The 18,252-nt window shown below is 45.1% G+C and overlaps 1 protein-coding gene across 1 annotated transcript in view; it reads left to right on the forward strand.

Annotated features, from left to right (window-relative positions):
- The window catches only part of LOC141051011 (uncharacterized), an 89,524-nt gene that overhangs the window by 34,506 nt on the left and 36,766 nt on the right, over nt 1–18,252 (forward strand). The window contains exons 2-5 of the mRNA XM_073547788.1: nt 6,410–6,543; nt 6,673–6,852; nt 6,927–7,050; nt 9,694–9,791. Of these exons, the coding sequence (XP_073403889.1) occupies nt 6,472–6,543; nt 6,673–6,852; nt 6,927–7,050; nt 9,694–9,791 (474 nt within the window). The 5' untranslated portion in view covers nt 6,410–6,471. The remainder of the gene's footprint in view (nt 1–6,409; nt 6,544–6,672; nt 6,853–6,926; nt 7,051–9,693; nt 9,792–18,252) is intronic.

An 18,252-nucleotide genomic window follows, 5' to 3' on the forward strand; every position in this document is an offset into this window, starting at 1 on the left:
AAATTGGCTGGAATTCAGATTGGACGCCATGCCACATTTGGAGAGCCCCTGTTGTGCCTAAACAGTGGAAACCCCCCACAAGTGACCCCATTTTGGAAACTAGACCCCCTAAGGAACATATCTAGATATGTGGTGAGCACTTTGAACCCTCAAGGGCTTCACAGAAGTTTATAACGTACACAAAAATGATCTTTTCACCCCCAATTTTTATTTTCCCAAGAGTAACAGGACCCCAAAAGTTTTTGTGCAATTTGTCCTGAGTATGCTGATACCCCATATATGGGGGTAAACCACTATTTGGGCACATGCCAGAGCTTGGAAAGGAAGCAGCGCTATTTAACTTTTTTGGCTGGAATTGAGATCGGACGCCATGTCGCGTTTGGAAAGCCCCTGATGTGCCAAAGCAGTGGAAATCCCCCAATTCTAACTCCAACCCTAACCCTAGCTCTGACCCTAGCCCTAATGGGAAAATGGAAATAAATAATTTTTTTTTAATTTTATTATTTTTCCCTAACTAAGGGGGTGATAAAGGGGGGTTTGATTTACTATTTATGGCGGGTTTTTATTTTTGGCAGCTGTCATACACTAAAAGACGCTTTTTATTGTAAAAATAGTTTATGCATCACCACATTTTAAGAGCTATAATTTTTCCATATTTTGACCCACCGAGTTATGTGAGGTCTTATTTTTTATGCAATGAAAACAATTGTATATAAAAAATAATTATTTTTGCATTGCTTTATTCTGCGAGCTATAACTTTTTTATTCGCTGATGACGCTGTGTGGCGGCTCGTTTTTTGCGGGACAAGATGACGTTTTCAGCGGTACCATGGATATTTATATGCGTCTTTTTGATCGTGCGTTATTGCACTTTTTGTTCGGCGGTATGATAATAAATCATTATTTTTTGCTTCGTTTTTTATTTTTTAAGGGGTTCACTAAAGGGGTTAACTAATGGGACAGTTTTATAGGGTGGGTCAATACGGACGCGGAGATACCAAATATGTGTACTTTTATTGTTTTTTTGTTTTTTTATTTTCAAAAAATGAATTTATTAGGGAATATTTTATTTTTTTTCTTTAATTATTTTTACACTTTATTTTTTTTTTTACTTTATTATAATGTCCCATGGGGGACATCACTGTCCTGTGACAGATCGCTGTGGCAGATCAGCGATCTGTCACAGGCACTGCTGCAGGCTTCCTCATGTCTGCGCTCTGCGGGCAGTGAGGAAGCCATCTCCCTGCAGGCCCCAAAGGTCCCCGTCGCCATATTGGATCCAGGGACCTGCAGGGAAGGCGACCCCCGCAGCGGCGCTGCACATCGCGCTGCACCTCGCGCTGCACATCGCGCTGCTGTGGGGGTCGCAGGGAAGCACGGAGGGAGCCCCCTCCCTGCCGATTCTTCCTTTAACCCCCGGTACACCGTGATCATGTTTGATCGCGGTGTGCCAGGGGTTAACATGTTGGGGGCGGTCCGTGACCGCCCCTGACACATTGTGCCGGGAGTCAGCTGTGATAATCAGCTGACACCCGGCCGTGCTCACCCCGTGAGCACAGCTGATTGCATTAGACATACTATTCCGTTCTTGGGACTTAGGTCCCAGGTCACATGGACGGAATATTACGTCCATTGTAGGAAAGGGGCTAATGTTGGAATATTAAAAATATCCAGTTTTGTCTAATTTTAACCCCTTAATGTCCAATGACGGACACAGTCCGTCATTAGACATATCCCCTGCTTTGATGAGGGCTCCGGCGCTGAGCCCGCATCAAAGCCGGGACATGTCAGCTGTTATGAACAGCTGACATGTGCCCGCAATAGGCGCGAGCGGAATCGCCGTCCGCCCGCGCCTATTAACTAGTTAAATGCCGCTGTCAAAGCTGACAGCGGGCATTTAAATAGCATTTCCGGCCACCGGGCCGGAAATGACCTCATCGCCGACCCCCGTCACGTGATCGGGGGTCGGCGTCATGTTGCCTGGACAACCAGAGGTCTCTATGAGACCTCTATGGTTGTTCCAGGCATATGGCTTTCAGCGCCACCCGGTGGTCGGCACTGAAAGCACAGCAGTAAATCTGCTACATATGGGCGATCTGCTCATCGCACATATGTAGCAGAGCCGATTGTGTTGCGCAAGCTTCTAGCCTCCTATGTAGGCTATTGAAGCATGCCAAAAGTAAAAAAAAAAAAATGTTTAAAAATAAAAAAAAATTAAAAAAAACCTAAAAGTTCAAATCACCCCCCTTTCGCCCCAATCAAAATAAAACAGTAAAAAGAAAATCCCACATACACAAATTAGGTATCGCCGCGTTCAGAATCGCCCGATCCATCAATAAAAAAAAGCATTAACCCGATCGCTAAACGGCGTAGCGAGAAAAAAATTCAAAACGCCAGAATTACGTTTTTTTGGTCACCAAGACATTGCATTAAAATGCAATAACGGGCGATCAAAAGAACGTATCTGCACAAAAGTGGTATCATTAAAAACGTCAGTCCGGCACGGAAAAAATAAGCCCTCACCCGACCCCAGATCATGAAAATTGGAGACGCTACGGGTCTTGGAAAACTGCGCAAATTTTTTTTTTTTAGCAAACTTTGGAATTTTTTTTCACCACTTAGATAAAAGAGGACATAGACATGTTTGGTGTCTATGAACTCGTAATGACCTGGAGAATCATAATGGCAGGTCAGATTTAGCATCTAGTGAACCTAACAAAAAAGCCAAGCAAAAAACAATTGTGGGATTGCACTTTTTTTGCAATTTCACCGCACTTGGAATTTTTTTCCCGTTTTCGAGTACACGATATGGTAAAACCAATGATGTCATTTAAAAGTACAACTCGTCCCGCAAAAAATAAGCCCTCACATGGCCATATAAACGGAAAAATAAAAAAGTTATGGCTCTGGAAAGAAGGGGAGGGAAAAATGAAAATGTAAAACCAAAAATACCCCTGGTCGTTAAGGGGTTAAAACAAATTTAGCTAAGTCGGAGGCTGAGAATATAAAACTCCCTTTGAAAATTAGTTTCCTCGTTACAGAATTCATTTAAATTTTGTTGGTCATCTCAGTCCCTGAAGTACACTGCTCAAAAAAATAAAGGGAACACTAAAATACCACATCCTAGATATCTCTGAATTAAATATTCCAGTTGCAAATTTTTATTCATTGCATAGTGGAATGTGTTCAGAGCAATAAAACATAACAATTATCAATGTAAATCAAAATGAATATCCCATGGAGGTCTGGATTTGGAATGATACTCAAAATCAAAGTGGAAAATCAAATTACAGGCAGATCCAACTTCAGTGGAAATGCCTCATGACAAGGAAAAGATGCTCAGTATTGTGTGTGGCCTCCACATGCCTGTATGACCTCCTTACTGTACAGCGCCTGGGCATGCTCCTGATGAGGTGGCGGATAGTCTCCTGAGGAATCTCCTCCCAGACTTGGACTAAAGCATCCGCCAACTCCTGGACAGTCTGTGGTGCAACCTGACGTTGGTGGATGGAGTGAGACATGATGTCCCAGATGTGCTTCAGGTCTGGGAACTTGTCAGTCCATAGCTTCAATGCCTTCATCTTGCAGGAACTGGTGACACACTCCAGCCACATGAGGTTTGGCATTGTGCTGCATTAGGAGGAACCCAGGGCCAACCGCACCAGCATATGGTCTCACAAGGGGTCTGAGGATCTCATCTCTGTACCTAATGGCAGTCAGGTTACCTCTGGCGAGCACAAGGAGGGCTGTGCGGCCCTCCAAAGAAATGCCACCCCACACCATTACTGACCCACTGCCAAACTGGTCATGCTGAAGGATGTTTCAGGTAGCAGATCGCTCTCCATGGCGTCTCCAGACTCTGTCATGTCTGTCACATATGCTCAGTGTGAACCTGCTTTCATCCGTGAAGAGCACAGGGCGCCAGTGGCAAATTTGCCAATCCTGGTGTTCTGTGGCAAATGCCAAGCGTCCTGCACGGTGTTGGGCTGTGAGCACAACCCCCATCTGTGGACATCAGGACCTCAGACCATCCTCATGGAGTCGATTTCTAACCATTTGTGCAGATACATGCACATTTGTGGCCTGCTGGAGGTCATTTTGCAGGGCTCTGGCAGTGCTCCTCCTGTTCCTCCTTGCAGAAAGGCGGAGGTAGCGGTCCTGCTGCTGGGTTGTTGCCCTCCTACGGCCCCTCCACATCTCCTGGTGTACTGGCCTGTCTCCTGGTAGCGCCTCCAGCCTATGGACACTATGCCGATAGACACAGCAAACCTTCTTGCCACAGCTCACATTGATGTGCCATCCTGGATGAGCTGCACTACCTAATCCACTTGTGTAGGTGTAGGTTGTAGAGTCCGTCTCATTCTACCATGAGTGTGAAAGCACCACCAACATTCAGAAGTGACCAAAACATCAACCAGAAAACAATGGTACTGAGATGTGGTCTGTGGTCCCCACCTGCAGAACCACTCCTTTATTGAGTGTGTCTTGATAATTGCCAATAATTTCCATCTGTTGTCTATTCCATTTGCACAACAACATGTGAAATTGATTGTCAATCAGTGTTCCTTCCTAAGTGGACAGATTGATTTCACAGAAGTTTGATTTACTTGGAGTTATATTCTGTTGTTTAAGTGTTCCCTTTATTTTTTGAGCAGTGTATTTATGCATTCTCTTCTCCGCTGATACTAATTCCATCTTCAAACTTAATTTTTTACCATTGCTTTAGAACATTAAAGTTGATTGTTCAAAATGGTCTAATCTTTATTTTACTTGTTTTTGAAGATATGAAATTCTTAAAATGAATGTCCTCCCTCACATATTATATTTCTTTCAAACTCGTCCCTAGTTCCTCTTTCAAAACTATAGTGTCCATGCAAATAGGTTTCCTATGGGCTAATAAACCAGCTAGGCTTCAGCGATCACTCCTATGTAGACCAAAAAGTCGAGGTGGATTGGGTCTTCTGGGCAGAAAAACGTATTGTCTGTCTGCTCATATGTCTAGAGTTATAAATTGGTGCAGGTACGCTTCGGTGAAGCCATTGGTACAAATAGAACAAAGCTTTTCAGAGGCCGCTATAGCTGCTGTACCCTGGTTACCTTCCATTTCCCAACTTCGTTGAACTCTCATCCTACAATTAGTATTACACTCTATTGCTGCTCCAGACCAGAGGTACACAAACTTCTCCTTCCCATTCCACCTTCTATTTATCGACTCTCTGGAAAATCCACTGGCCTGTCAGACCTTGTTTTCAGACTTTGGATCTATCTAGGAAAGTTTAGGGCCTTTCAGATTGGTGTAGATAATGATTGGTCTTCATTAGAGGCACTTCAAGCTATTATTGACCCCTTACCACTGGACACATGACATTCTCTGCAACACGGTCACTTTGTTCGCTTCCTTCCAATCTTGGCTCAATGCACACAAACCCTTTATGCTTTTGAAACTCTTTGTATGGGTGAGGGGGTGATTCCTCATGCACTTTCCTCTGTACACTCAATGCTGACTATCCCAAATGGATCAGCCCCCCCCCCCCCCAGATTTTTAGACACAATGGGAAGAAGACTTGGGAATCATTGTTTCCATGGAAAAAAGGAAAGGTTGTTGTGCTTGGCACATAAATCTTCCATAAATTCTCGGCTACAGGAAGCGAATTTCAAACTTCTTTCACAGTGTTACTGGGTTCCGGTTAAGTTAAACAAAATGTTCCCATCTAGTGACCCCAAGTGTTGGAGATGTGGATCAGGTGAGGGAAATTTCCTTCATATCTTTTGGTCCTGTCAGGTTTTACAAACGTTCTGGACTAAAGTGAAATGCATTATCAGGTCGATTACAGGCATTTCATCTGAAATGGGCCCTGAACTATTTCTTCTACAGCTCTGTTAGACTTCCGTTTCCTTGACCCTCAGACTTGAATGTCCTTTGAGTTTTTGTTCGAATGGATGCCTGGATTGGGGTGATTCGATTTCTCATCCCCCACCATTTTTTTTTTTCCTCTTCACACTTTCATTTCTCCCCCTGTCTACTCATCTCTTTTTATCTCTTTCTTCATGCTGGAAGTTCTCCTCTTTTCTCTTTTATACTGTGTTTTTGTTTGGTTCCTAAATAAAAAATGTAGAAAAAAAATGGGGCGAGTGGTGGCTGTGAGAAGTGTGGTGTGGATGTGTAAGATGACTGTGGAGAGCACTTAGCTCATTTTCAGCCTATTGTGGTAGTTGAATGGACAAGTGATTGTGAGAAGCGGAGTCCTGCTTTACAATCACATTCAAGTTACGAGTGCAGCAAGTGTGTGATGTTCAACATCTACATGTTCTATCCCTCATATGTTCCCCTTATTATCTCCTGTAATTATATTTTTACATGGGATCTTTATAATGTTATATTGTCATCTTCCCATTTATTTCCCTACAGTAGTGGATCCTCTCAGTCTAGATCTTCTATGCAAGAGAATTTTACTGAATGACATATCAAGAATGGATATGGAAAAGATGTCAGAAAGGATATTACACATCACCCTAGAGATCCTCTTCCGGCTTACTGGAGAGGTGAGAGATTCTGATGATATCACATTACATCATTCTTATCTATGGGAATAACAGACGGACAGAACTGGAGAGGTGAGGACTCTGGAAATGTCTGTAGTGAGATTTATTAATGTGTCTCTCCATAACCAGGATTACACAGTAGTGAAGAAGACCTCTAGTGAGCGCTGTCAGTCCCCTGTGTCTGAGGGATGGGGAAAAACCCTGAGCCCAATCATGAGGCCTCCACCCCACCCCTTGATACATGAGGACATCAATGACCAGAAGATCCTAGAACTTGCCTACAAGATGATTGAGCTGCTGACTGGAGAGGTGACACTGCTGAGACATTATATAGTAATGCTATGAAGGGAACGGGAAGATGACGGTATTATTGTTTGTGTCAGGTTCCTATAAGGTCTCAGGATGTCACCGTCTATTTCTCCATGGAGGAGTGGGAGTATTTAGAAGGACACAAAGATCTGTACAAGGATGTCATGATGGAGGTTCCCCAGCCCCTCACATCACCAGGTAATAGACAGGACTAAATACACACTGCCTATAATTATCTAGCTCCCATGCTCTTTTCGCCTTCCTGAAAAATCTCAGTCCGTCTTGTCCAGTGATATCGCACAATAAACTATGTCACAAATCTAAAAACTACTTGCTCTTTCTTTTTCTATTGCTACTTATTTCAGGGGAAATCTCTCCCAACCCCGGTCCACCATCTGACAACTTCAACCCCCCCCCCCACCTAATATAGAAACCTTTCTAACCCTACATTAGTTGTACTCCTCCATCTCCATCTTTTAGTTGTGCACTTTAGAATCCATGGTCTGTATGCAATAAGTTTCATTTCCTGCACAACTACTTTGTGAACAACTCTCTGACTCTGTTGGCCCTCACTGAAACCTGGATTCAGGATTTTGATACGGTCTCCCCTGCTTCTATTTCTCATGACAGGCTTACATTTTTCCCATTTCTCGAGACACACAAAAAAACTTGGTGGTGAAGTCAGCACAATCCTGTCCCCACAATGCACTTTTCAGGTCATCCCCCCAGTTCCATGACTCTCATTCCCTTCTTTTGAGGTCCACACCATCAGACTCTTCCATCCCCTCTCCCTCAAAATAGCGGTCATATACCATCCACCAGGCTTACCCACCCACTTCCTTGTCCACTTTTCTGACTGCCTGCCACACTTCATGTCCTCAGAACTAACAACTCTTATTCTGGGAGACTTCAACATCCCCAGTAACAGCCCCACCTCCACATCTGCATCCCAGCTTCTATCACTAACCACTTCCTTTAACCTCTCACAGCTCTCAACCTCTGAAACACACAAAGACGGTAACACCATTGACCTGGTCTTTGTCCAGTTCTGTTCAATCTCCTAAGTAGATAACCTCTTCTCCACTCTGACCACAACATTCTCTCCTTCACGCTCACAAATCCATCCAGCACAAATTACTACAGACCAGTCTCGAGTCTCCCTTTCATCTCTAAATTCTTGGAGCGCCTGGTGTATTCCGGCCTTACCCGTTACCTCTCCACTCACTCTCCTGGATCCATCACAGTCCAATTTCCGCCCCCTACATTCGACAATAATTGCACTCATCAAAGTGACCATTGACCTTTTGACAACAAATCGTAACAGTCACTACGCTCATTCTTTTCAACTTCTCTGCAGCTTTCAACACTGTTGACCACCATCTCCTACTCCCTGTGCTTCAATCAATAGGCATAAAGGACACTGCTCTCTCCTGGTTCTCTTCCTATCTTTCCAACCACTCCTTCAATGTTTTGTTCTCTGGCTTCACTTCTTCTCCTCTTCCTCTCACTATTGGGGTCCCTCAGGGTTCAGTTCTTGGTCCCCTTTTCTTCTCCCTCTACACGAACCCAATCACATGGACCATCAGCACATTTGGATTTCAGTACCATCTTTATGCTGATGACACACAACTATATATGTCATCCCCTGACCTTTCCTCCGCTGTGCTACAGAACACCAGTGACTGTCTCAGCATTTTCCAACATCATGTCCGCCCTCTATCTGAAACTCAACCTTTACAAAACTGTTCTTTTTCTTTCCCGCCATCTACTGACCTCCCTAAATCTGACATCTCCCTCTCCGTGGGTGGCACCACAATAACACCCCAGCAGTAGGTGTGCTGTCTAGGTATTATGTTTGACATTAATCTTTCCTTCACCTCCCATATACAATCTCTTTCCACTTACACCTAAAGAACATCTCTAGATTCCGCCCCTTTCTCACCATGGAAACAACAAAAACCCTCGCTATTACCCTGATCCACTCCCACCTTGACTAATGTAATGCTGTATTAAATGGCTTCCCCCTCACTCGACTTTCCACTCTCCAGTCCATCCTTAATGCAGCAGCCAGGGTCATGCACCTGGCTAATCGGTACTCCGACTCCTCCTTCGCTATTCGTTACATTGGCTGCCCATTCATTATAGGATCCAATTCAAACTGCTTGTTCTACCCATAAAGCTTTCCACAGTGCGGCACCCCTACATCTCCTCCCTCATTTCTGTTTATCGACCTAACCGCTTGTTACACTCTGCAATCGGCTTTCGACTAACATCCACACTAATCCGTACCTGCTACTCCAGGCTCCAAGACTTCTCCTGGGCTCTGCCAATCCTCTGGAATGCTCGACCCAAAGAAATCAGGACTAACCACAACTTATACAGTTTTAGGCACTCCCTAAAAACACATCTGTATAGGGCGGCCTATCAGATTCCCTAATCGAAGTCCATATATATATATATATATATATATATATATATATATATATATATATATATATATATATATAGCCCAATCACTTTCTCTGAGTAGAACTTTCCATCAAATTCCACCGCTGGTAACAACCTCATGCAGCCTTTATCTATCCCCATTAGCTCAAGATGGCAGGACCATCATTGTAAGTGCGTACCTGTACTTCGTGTCTTCCTCCACCTCATTATAGATTGTATGCGCTTACGAGCAGGGATGTCGTTACTTTTGCTTTAATTAATGTATTATCTTCTGACTTGTATATGAACAGTTGAATTGTAAAGCGCTGCGGAATATGTTGGGGCTGTATAAATAAAGATTATTATTATCTGTATGTAAAGAATGGATTCAGTTCCTGTATGTGTTTCCTCCAGTTGTATGCAGTAAGAGGACAACACCAGAGAGATGTCCCCGTCCTCTTCTTCCACAGGACTGTAAACAAGAAGATCCCAATGTTCGTCAGGATCATCAGGTAGATGGAGAGAAGGTGTCATGAGTGTCTATGATGTGTAGATGGCTGGGAAGGTCTTGTGTTCAGTCTTGTTTTCTCGTTCGTCTTTTTGGGGGACACAGAATCACGGTCTGCTGACACCTGGATGCTGGCGCTATTATTGCATTTAAATAAAATTTTCTCCTCCCTGGCAGACTTCAGGCCAGGCTTTCCTTAGGGTCCCGTCACAGACAGCGATCTCGCTAGCGAGATCGCTGATTTTGTGACACATCAGCGATCTCGCAAGCGTGATCGCTGTGTGTGACAGGGATCAGCGACCGGCCCCCCTGCCGGTTATCGCTGATCGTGCTCGAGCGGCCTGGGCCGTTTTTCGATCGCTGGTCTCCCGCTGCCCAGCGTGCATCGCTGCGTGTGGCAGCGAGAGACCAGCGACGCTGGTTTCTAATGTAAACGTCGGGTATCCAGGAGCTGCGGCTCCTGGATACCCGCTGTATACCTTGGAAACCGGCGTACACGCTGGTTTCCAAGGTAAACAGCGGGTATCCAGGAGTCACGCGGCTCCTAGATACCCGATGTTTACCTTGGAAACCAGACTGTACGCCGGTTTCCAAGGTAAACAGCGGGTATCCAGGAGCCGCAGCTCCTGGATACCCGACGTTTACATTAGAAACCAGCGTCCAGCGTCGCTGGTCCTCATCGCTGGGGCTATGTGACAGCTCACCAGCGATCAGCCTAATGATGTCCCAGCGATCCCATCCATGTCGGATCATTGGTGGGATCGCTGGGACATCGTTATGTGTGACGAGGGCTTTATTAAAGCAATCAGAAACAGATAAGATTTTCTAGCAAAAATATCATTATACTTTATTAGTTTAGATCATAAAATGTATTGTGGTGTAGTGACCACTGTGTCCACTAGGGGGCGCTGTATGGATGTCCCAGGAGAGTGGATGAATGGCAAGATACTGAGTGACCGTTATGTATCTCAAGGTGGATGGCATTGAGATGGAGATTTATGTGTGTGTTAATCAGCAGGGATACTGCTGAGGTGCTGGTTCAATGTCTCAGGTACTAGGTACCTACAAACCCACCCAGGGGGTGTGTTTAATAACGCTATTGTAAAGTGTATATGTGTGTGTGAAGGACCTGTGATGAGGTCAGAGTCATGTGACCCGGTGGGCGTGGCTATGAACCATATAATGTGGCCAGGGTGAGTCACATGGGGTGAATGCTGGGACCTGGTTGGTCCAGTGTGCAAGGTCCCGTCCGAGAGAGATGGGGCTGCCTTCTGACAGCAAGTGAACGCTGTGTTAATGGCTGCACGTGCCTGGTAATTCCCTGGAGGGAATGGACGTCTGCTGCATGATGGTGAAGGAACCATGAGTGACCCTGACGTGGGTGAGATAACACTGAGGCTGAAGAGCCTATATAAGGGACGCTATGCTGTATAAATGGACTTTATGTTGCTTCTGTGGGTTTATGCTGCTAAATAAACCGCATGGACTATGATGTTTTATGGAAAACCCTGTGCCGGATTTGGTTTTGTGGCTGCAAGCAAGTGATCCCCCTACTTACATGACAGCTCTACCTCACAGTATAAAAATTGAAATAGGAAAGAGGGTGACAAAGAACCATGCTCGCTGGTGACCTGTAACGAATGCAAAGCAAAAAGTGCAGGTATATAATACTACATACTATCAAAGAGGGGCAGGGCACCTTCACATAACAGAGTGCTGGTCAATGAGGTATATAACACATAATTGTCAACACCTAACACCTCCATTTGCCATATGCAAGTGAGATTTTAAATAGCTCAAACAAGTATTGCACCCTTACCCATGTTAAACGCTGGTTGTATAAACCCCTTTGCGCATTTCGCGTCTTGTGTATTATAGCTTCCTTGGGAGTGGGGAGGACAAGAATAGGAACTTTCACTGTCTTTTAACCTCTAGTACCTGTGGACACTTGGTTATGTTAGACCAATTACAGCCGGGCATATCGGCGCATGCGCACCCGGCCATGCGTGTCATCCACCCACAGCAATCAAGGGAGACCGCGCACGGCTGGGAGGCAAGGAGGATAACCAAGACTCCCAGGCTTGCGCAGCCATTCATAAAGATGCCATGAGCAGTGCAGGGACACAGGACAGCGAGGCACGCAAATACACACCGAAGGCTGATACAGAAAAAGGCAAAATGTATCTGGACAATTACAGGACTACATAACAATTGGAACAGGTCACATACAAAGATTCAGTATTTGTAACAAATATCACAGAACAATATTGTATTCTTAATCCGCAGTGTGTGACTGCCTGATGAGTTGAATTGAAGTCCATAGATCTATATTATAGAGCAGGATGGTATATTAGCTGTGAAAGGAGATAGGATAGGAAAATAACAATAGCAAGTAAAATCAAAACATTAAAAAAAACCTAAGAAATAAACATTAAAGAAAAGAAGTGAAACCTGGAAATTTGTTTGAGCCATAGGTCCTAATTGGTTCTTTGGTTCGTGGTTCTTTGTCATCCTCTTTTCTATTTCTATGTTTATACATTTTTGTATGTCATTTTATGGTCTAAGCTAATAAAGTATAATCACATTTTAGCTATAAAAACTCCTTTGTTTCTGATTGCTTGACACTATTATTGGAGTGGCAACTTACATCCACATTCATATATTGATATAATAAGATAGTTGTGGAGGTTGTGTATTATGTACGTAATGAATCTATTGCTACTTATTTCCTCAGTTCTTTGTAGTGTCAGTAAGGGACAAGGTCTGTTGCAGACTTGCCTTTGGTTAGGCGCCAACCATTTTGCTTTTGTTTTTCACATGGATGTCTCAGGGTAACAGAGTGTAATTGTGCACTCTGTTTTACTGAATTCAGACTGTATTAGTTCAGTCCGTATTTTCTCTCATCGTGTGGCTAGCCTAAGGCACCTTAACACAGCCAGTGAAGGTAATCGTGTGGAGCGTTGTATGTCAACTAGCTCTTGCTCGTCGTCCCATATACCGCGCGGGTGCATAGAGTAGAAGATAATGGGATCTGAAGACAGGTAAGTATGACCCTGTCATGAACCTGTGCCTCTCCCTCTCCACTGCCTGGTTCCCCTCTTTTTTCCCCTTTGTTTTCTTTTCTTGGGGTGTTGGTTACCTGAGGGGACTTTCCTGGTTCAGGGGTTCGACAGGATCTCAGTATCTGCTGGCTCTCTCAGCTCTCTCTCTGTGGGCCAGGCGGTAGATGGCTGTAGTGAGGGTTCAGGCATAGAGGTTTGAGTGTAAGAGCACTCAGCCAATTGGCTGTTGGGATATTTCACCCAGTCACTGGGCTGCACTTTTACAGCTAATCGACAGCCGGGTTATTCCCGGCTTATTAGCAACTAATCAGTGATGGTATTTTGACTCTCCTGGTTCTTGTCCCTCTGCCTGTGACCCTTCCTGTTCTTGGCTGTAATTCGGCACTATTAAGATGGTGTCCTCCTTCCTTGGTATCTTGCTTCTCGTGAGTTAGTATGCTCACCTAAGGAACAGATTTCTCCTTTTGAGGCAGTGACCAGTGTCATTTGCGAGGGTCGCTATTTCAACCCCCCCCCCCCCCAGGATGCGCACGGAGGCGTATTGAGGCCGCGGGAGTGCATTGCAGTCACAGTCATAGCCTTGATTGCAATGCAAAATAAAAGTAAGTGTTGGTCTTGGGCAAGCTATTTGTCCTAAGACAGATTTAAGAAAACCTGTCATGGGCTTTTATTTTTTAAACGGACTACAGGATGGTAGTGGGGCGGTCCGTTTCCTTCCCGTCCGGGTTTTCCATGTGGCCTACGGCCACAGCTTCCTTGTAAAAACCCTGCAGCAGAGGGTTGGGTGTGTCAGTTTAGTTTTGCAAACCTGCAGAGCAGAAGGCTTTGCAGAACTCCACCTGAATGAGGCAACACATGGTCAAGTGGAGCCAAAAGGCATGGCACCCCTCAGCGTACACGGCGATGCAGTCGCCCACGGCAACAGTCCCGGATGTGTACTGTTTTGTTTCCTGGCTGTGATTCAGAGGATATCGTGTGCTGTGTATTTCTGTGAGTTGGACATTAAAACACGTTTTGTTTTGAACTTTGCTAGATCACTGCCTCATCATTGCACAGGGTGGATACCGCTGCACTACATCCTGCAACGTGGATGTGTAGGCTGTTGGCTACTGGGGACTTTTACTTGGCACTCTAGCATCTAACAGTTTTTGTGTCACTGTTTAGTGGAGACTTCTATTTTCTTTGAGTTTTCTCTATCACTCATAATATCCGAGTCTAAAGAGGACCGTACACACCCATTAGCGCACTTGTCACTATGCTTTTGAAGAAGTGTGCATGAAACGCGCTTCGCGGTGGAGGAACACGGCTCGGACATCACACACCTTGTAAGTTTTTCATGCTGCTATAATTTCATGCCCTTTATTATTGGGGCTCTATGATTACATATAGTAATCCGTATGGAAAGTACTTTAGCTGAGGCTACCATACGGGAGGTGATAATCATTAGCATTATTTAGTCTGGTCTGAGTAGCGCCTTGTCAGCATTTTTAATAGATCTTTATCTTAAACCCATGAACAGGTATATTGTTCCATTGTGATTTTTTGGTGTGTTTAAAGATGTCCCTAGCCAAAGGTGTTCCTTTAACATTTTGGAGGCATTTTGTGATTTAATCATTTAATAGTGTATTACTGTTTATTTACCGTATATACTCGTGTATAAGCCGACCCGTGTATAAGCTGACCCCCTTAATTTTGCCACAAAAAACTGGGAAAACTTATTGACTCGTGTATAAGCCGTGGGTGCAATCCATAGACCATGCCCCGATATGCTGCTCCATAGTTTATGCCCCCCATATGCTGCCCCATAGACTATGCCCCCATATATTGCTCCATAGACTATGCCCTCATATACTGCTCCATAGACTATGCCCCCCATATGCTGCCCCATAGAATATGCCCCATATGCTGCTCCATAGACTATTCCCCCATATGCTGCTCCATAGAATATGCCCCCATATGCTGCAAAAAAAAAAAAGCCATACTCACCTCTCCTGGGTACATCGCCGCTGTCTGCCGCTTCTTGTGTCAGTGACTGTTCAGCCAGCAGAGGGGCGGCGTGCGCTAATCACGTCACCGCGCCCCCTACTGCCTAAATGTCACTGACACAGGATGCAGCAGAGACAGCGGTGAGCAGCGATGGACCGGGGGACAGGTGAATATCGCTATACTCACCCATCCTGCTGCGGTCTCTGCAGCCTCGCTCGCTTCTGTACTGTCTTCCTTCCCTTCCTGTCTTCAGTGGTCACGTGGTACCGCTCATTACCAGTGGTAATGAGCGGCACCACGTGACCGCGGGAGACAGTGGAGAAGCGAGCGAGGCTGCAGAGACCGTGGCAGGACAGGTAAGTATGATCTCTGACACCCCCTCTCCCCCTCCCCCGCCGACCCCCAGGTATATGACCCGTGTATAAGCCGAGAGGGGAACTTTCAGCCCAAAAAAATGAGCTGAAAATCTCGGCTTATACATGAGTATATACGGTAATAAAATTGCAATTTTACCAAGGGATTATTATTGTTCTTGTGTTTGTTTGTTTTTTGTATTCACTTTTTCTCTTGGTGTAGAGATTTGAGTGGCAGTATGTGGTTTTTATGTCTTTTAATAGTAGGTTTTTAACTGGTCAGTCTGTAGCCTATTCTTCCTGTACCCCTTCTGCTTCCTTGCTGGTAGCTGCAGAGATGACCTCTACGACATCTGTGAAGAAAATGGCCCCTCCTGTCTGGGCTCGTGATTTAGCTCAGTCTGTAGCCGAACTAACCAGGGTGTCCAGGACACTAGTTATAGTTGGGGAACTATTGACACCCCAGGAACTCCGATTGCCGCTGTGAGTCAGATCCTCCAGCCACCCCATACTAGTATAGCCAGTCATGAAAGTGGCCCAGACGGTCTCAGGTTACCTCCTCCTCCTGGAGTGGAGGGCACAGATTCCTTTTGCCCTTCCCATTGGATTTGCACCCCTCCGTGCTAAGATTCCAGTTCTATTGCGGAATTTGTCCTAGATCCATATCAGTTGGGGAAGCTGATGGAAATGGTGGACAGTTTGGTGTCGGCTAAGGATGCCTATGTAGCATTGACCGCTGTGCTGCCCCCTCCCTTTACCCAAAAGGGCTGTCCCTTTTGTCAATTTCCCGCATGGGACGAGTCAGGTCGACAGGTTAGATGAAAGGTCTCCCAGGAGAGTTACCTTTAGAGCAACTCCCGCCGGACGCCCTTCAGGCAGGGGTGATTGTAGGTGTTCCAGCTTCAGAGAGCTTCAGGGGGTTTTATTTGAACCTATTCATTATCCCCAAGGAGGACGGCTCCATGCAGCCTAGTTTAGATTTAAGGCACTGAACAAATAGGTTCGGCACTTCAAAATGGAGTCTCTCTGATCAGTGGGATCAGCCATGGAATTTGGGGAATTTCTTTCTTCAGTAGATATTCTTATTTGCATATGCCAAGTTTTCCAACTTATTAGCGATTTATTCACTTTGCGACAAATAAAGATCACTATCAGTTCAGGGCTCTCCCATTCTGACTGACCACAGCGCCCTGGGTATTCACGGAGATCTTGACCCCGTTTATGGCACTTCTATGGTCCAGGGGGATTATTTTTTCCCCTATCTGGATTATATTTTTGTCAACGCACAATCCTTTGTGCAAGATCTAGAGAGCCCCAGACATGATCGTTCTTCAGACTTTAAGCCTATGTCCCATCCTTTGATGACACCTCTAGCACGGTGAAACTTGTTGGGGGGGGCACTTGTGCTATAATTTGTTGTGCTATTCTGCCAATATGTATTAGCATACCAGATGCTGTGCACTTTATAAATATAAATTATCATGAATACTGCATAAAATAACTGCACACTTCTGAGACAGATTAGGGACAAAACGTTTTATACCTTTTGTTTATTCTTTATTTTAATTACTAGAAATAAAAGTTAAATTTTATGGTCTTCTACTTAAGGTTTATTTGGGGTTCTCCCCAATTAGGAAATTATATTTATGTATATCCCTCCAAAGACCATCTTAATTCCTCCATTATTTTTGTTATATTTCTTCAGACTTTGGAGCAAGTCAGTTGAGTTGTCAACAGGACAAAGTCTGTTTTAGTTCCAACACTGTGGCAGTGTCGGGGAATGGTGTTCAACACCATTCAGACATCGGTGTTTCTTAAAGAGAAGAGATTATCCCTATAGTCTTCCATCAGAGATTTTAAACGACCGGGCAAGCATTCCCTTCGAATTTGGAAGGTCCTGGGAAAGAATGTGGCGACTTTCGATGCAGTGCCGTTTGCTTAATTTCGGTCAAGGCCTCTAAAGAACACTCTCCTAGCCTCTAGAGACAGTTCAATGCAGCCCCTGGATCGACCAATTAGGCTGAGTTCACACGTGGCGGTTTTTTCGCGTTTCCGCGGCGGTTTTAACCGCGTGATTTTGCCGCGAAAACGCGAAAAATAAGCATCCCATGCATTCCTATGGGATTCCGCAATGCTGTGCTAATGCTGCGGTTTTTACCGCGGCGGAATCGCTTCGCGGTAAAAACCGCAGCATGCTCATTAATTTGCGGAATCGTGGCGATCCCGCACCCATAGGAATGCATTGTTCCGCTTACTTCCCGCATGTGGCTGTGCACACCATGCGGAAAGTAAGCAGAACATTTGCGGATGGTACCCACTGTACGGAGGAGAGGAGACTGTCCTCCAGGCTTTGGGTACCATATCCCTGTAAAAAATAGAATTTAAAAATAAAAAATATTGTTATTCTTACCTTCCGGCGTCCCGCGCAGTCTTCCCGCTTCTCTTCACGCTCTCGTTCCCAGTAGTCCTTTGCGAAAATGCCCACGATGGCGTCCGTTCTCGCGGGATCGCGAAGTCTCGCGGTCATTCACGCGACGTCATCGCGAATTACCGCGAGAACGGACGTCATCGCGGGCATTTTCGCAAAGGATTACTGGGAACGGATGCGCGAGACGTCGGAAGGTAAGAATAACACCATTTTTTATTTTTTTTTACATTCTATCTTTTACTACTGATGCCGCATAGGCAGCCTCAGTAGTAAAAAGTTGGTCACACTCGTCAAACACTATGTTTGATGAGTGTGACAACCTGTCAATCAGTTTTCCAAGCGATGCTACAGATCGCTTGGAAAACGCTAGCATTTTGCAAGCTAATTACGCTTGCAAAATGCTAGTTTTTCCGCGGGAAAATCGCGGGAATTTAAAATGCGATTTTCCCGCGGACTGGAATTCCGGAATTCTCGCAGTAATTTCCGCGAGAGTTCCGGTACCCTCTTCATTGTCACTGGCTCTCCGGTGAGATCTCTCTTTCATTCCATTTAGTGGCAGGTGCTCAGTGTGGATGCCAGCTTGTCCGGCTGTTGAGCAATCTTCTGTCGCTTGACAGTTCAGGGGCTTTGGAGCAG

This window comes from Dendrobates tinctorius, unplaced genomic scaffold, assembly GCF_039654945.1.
Source record: "Dendrobates tinctorius isolate UK_male_01 unplaced genomic scaffold, ASM3965494v1 ptg000155l, whole genome shotgun sequence".
NCBI lineage: Eukaryota > Metazoa > Chordata > Amphibia > Anura > Dendrobatidae > Dendrobates > Dendrobates tinctorius.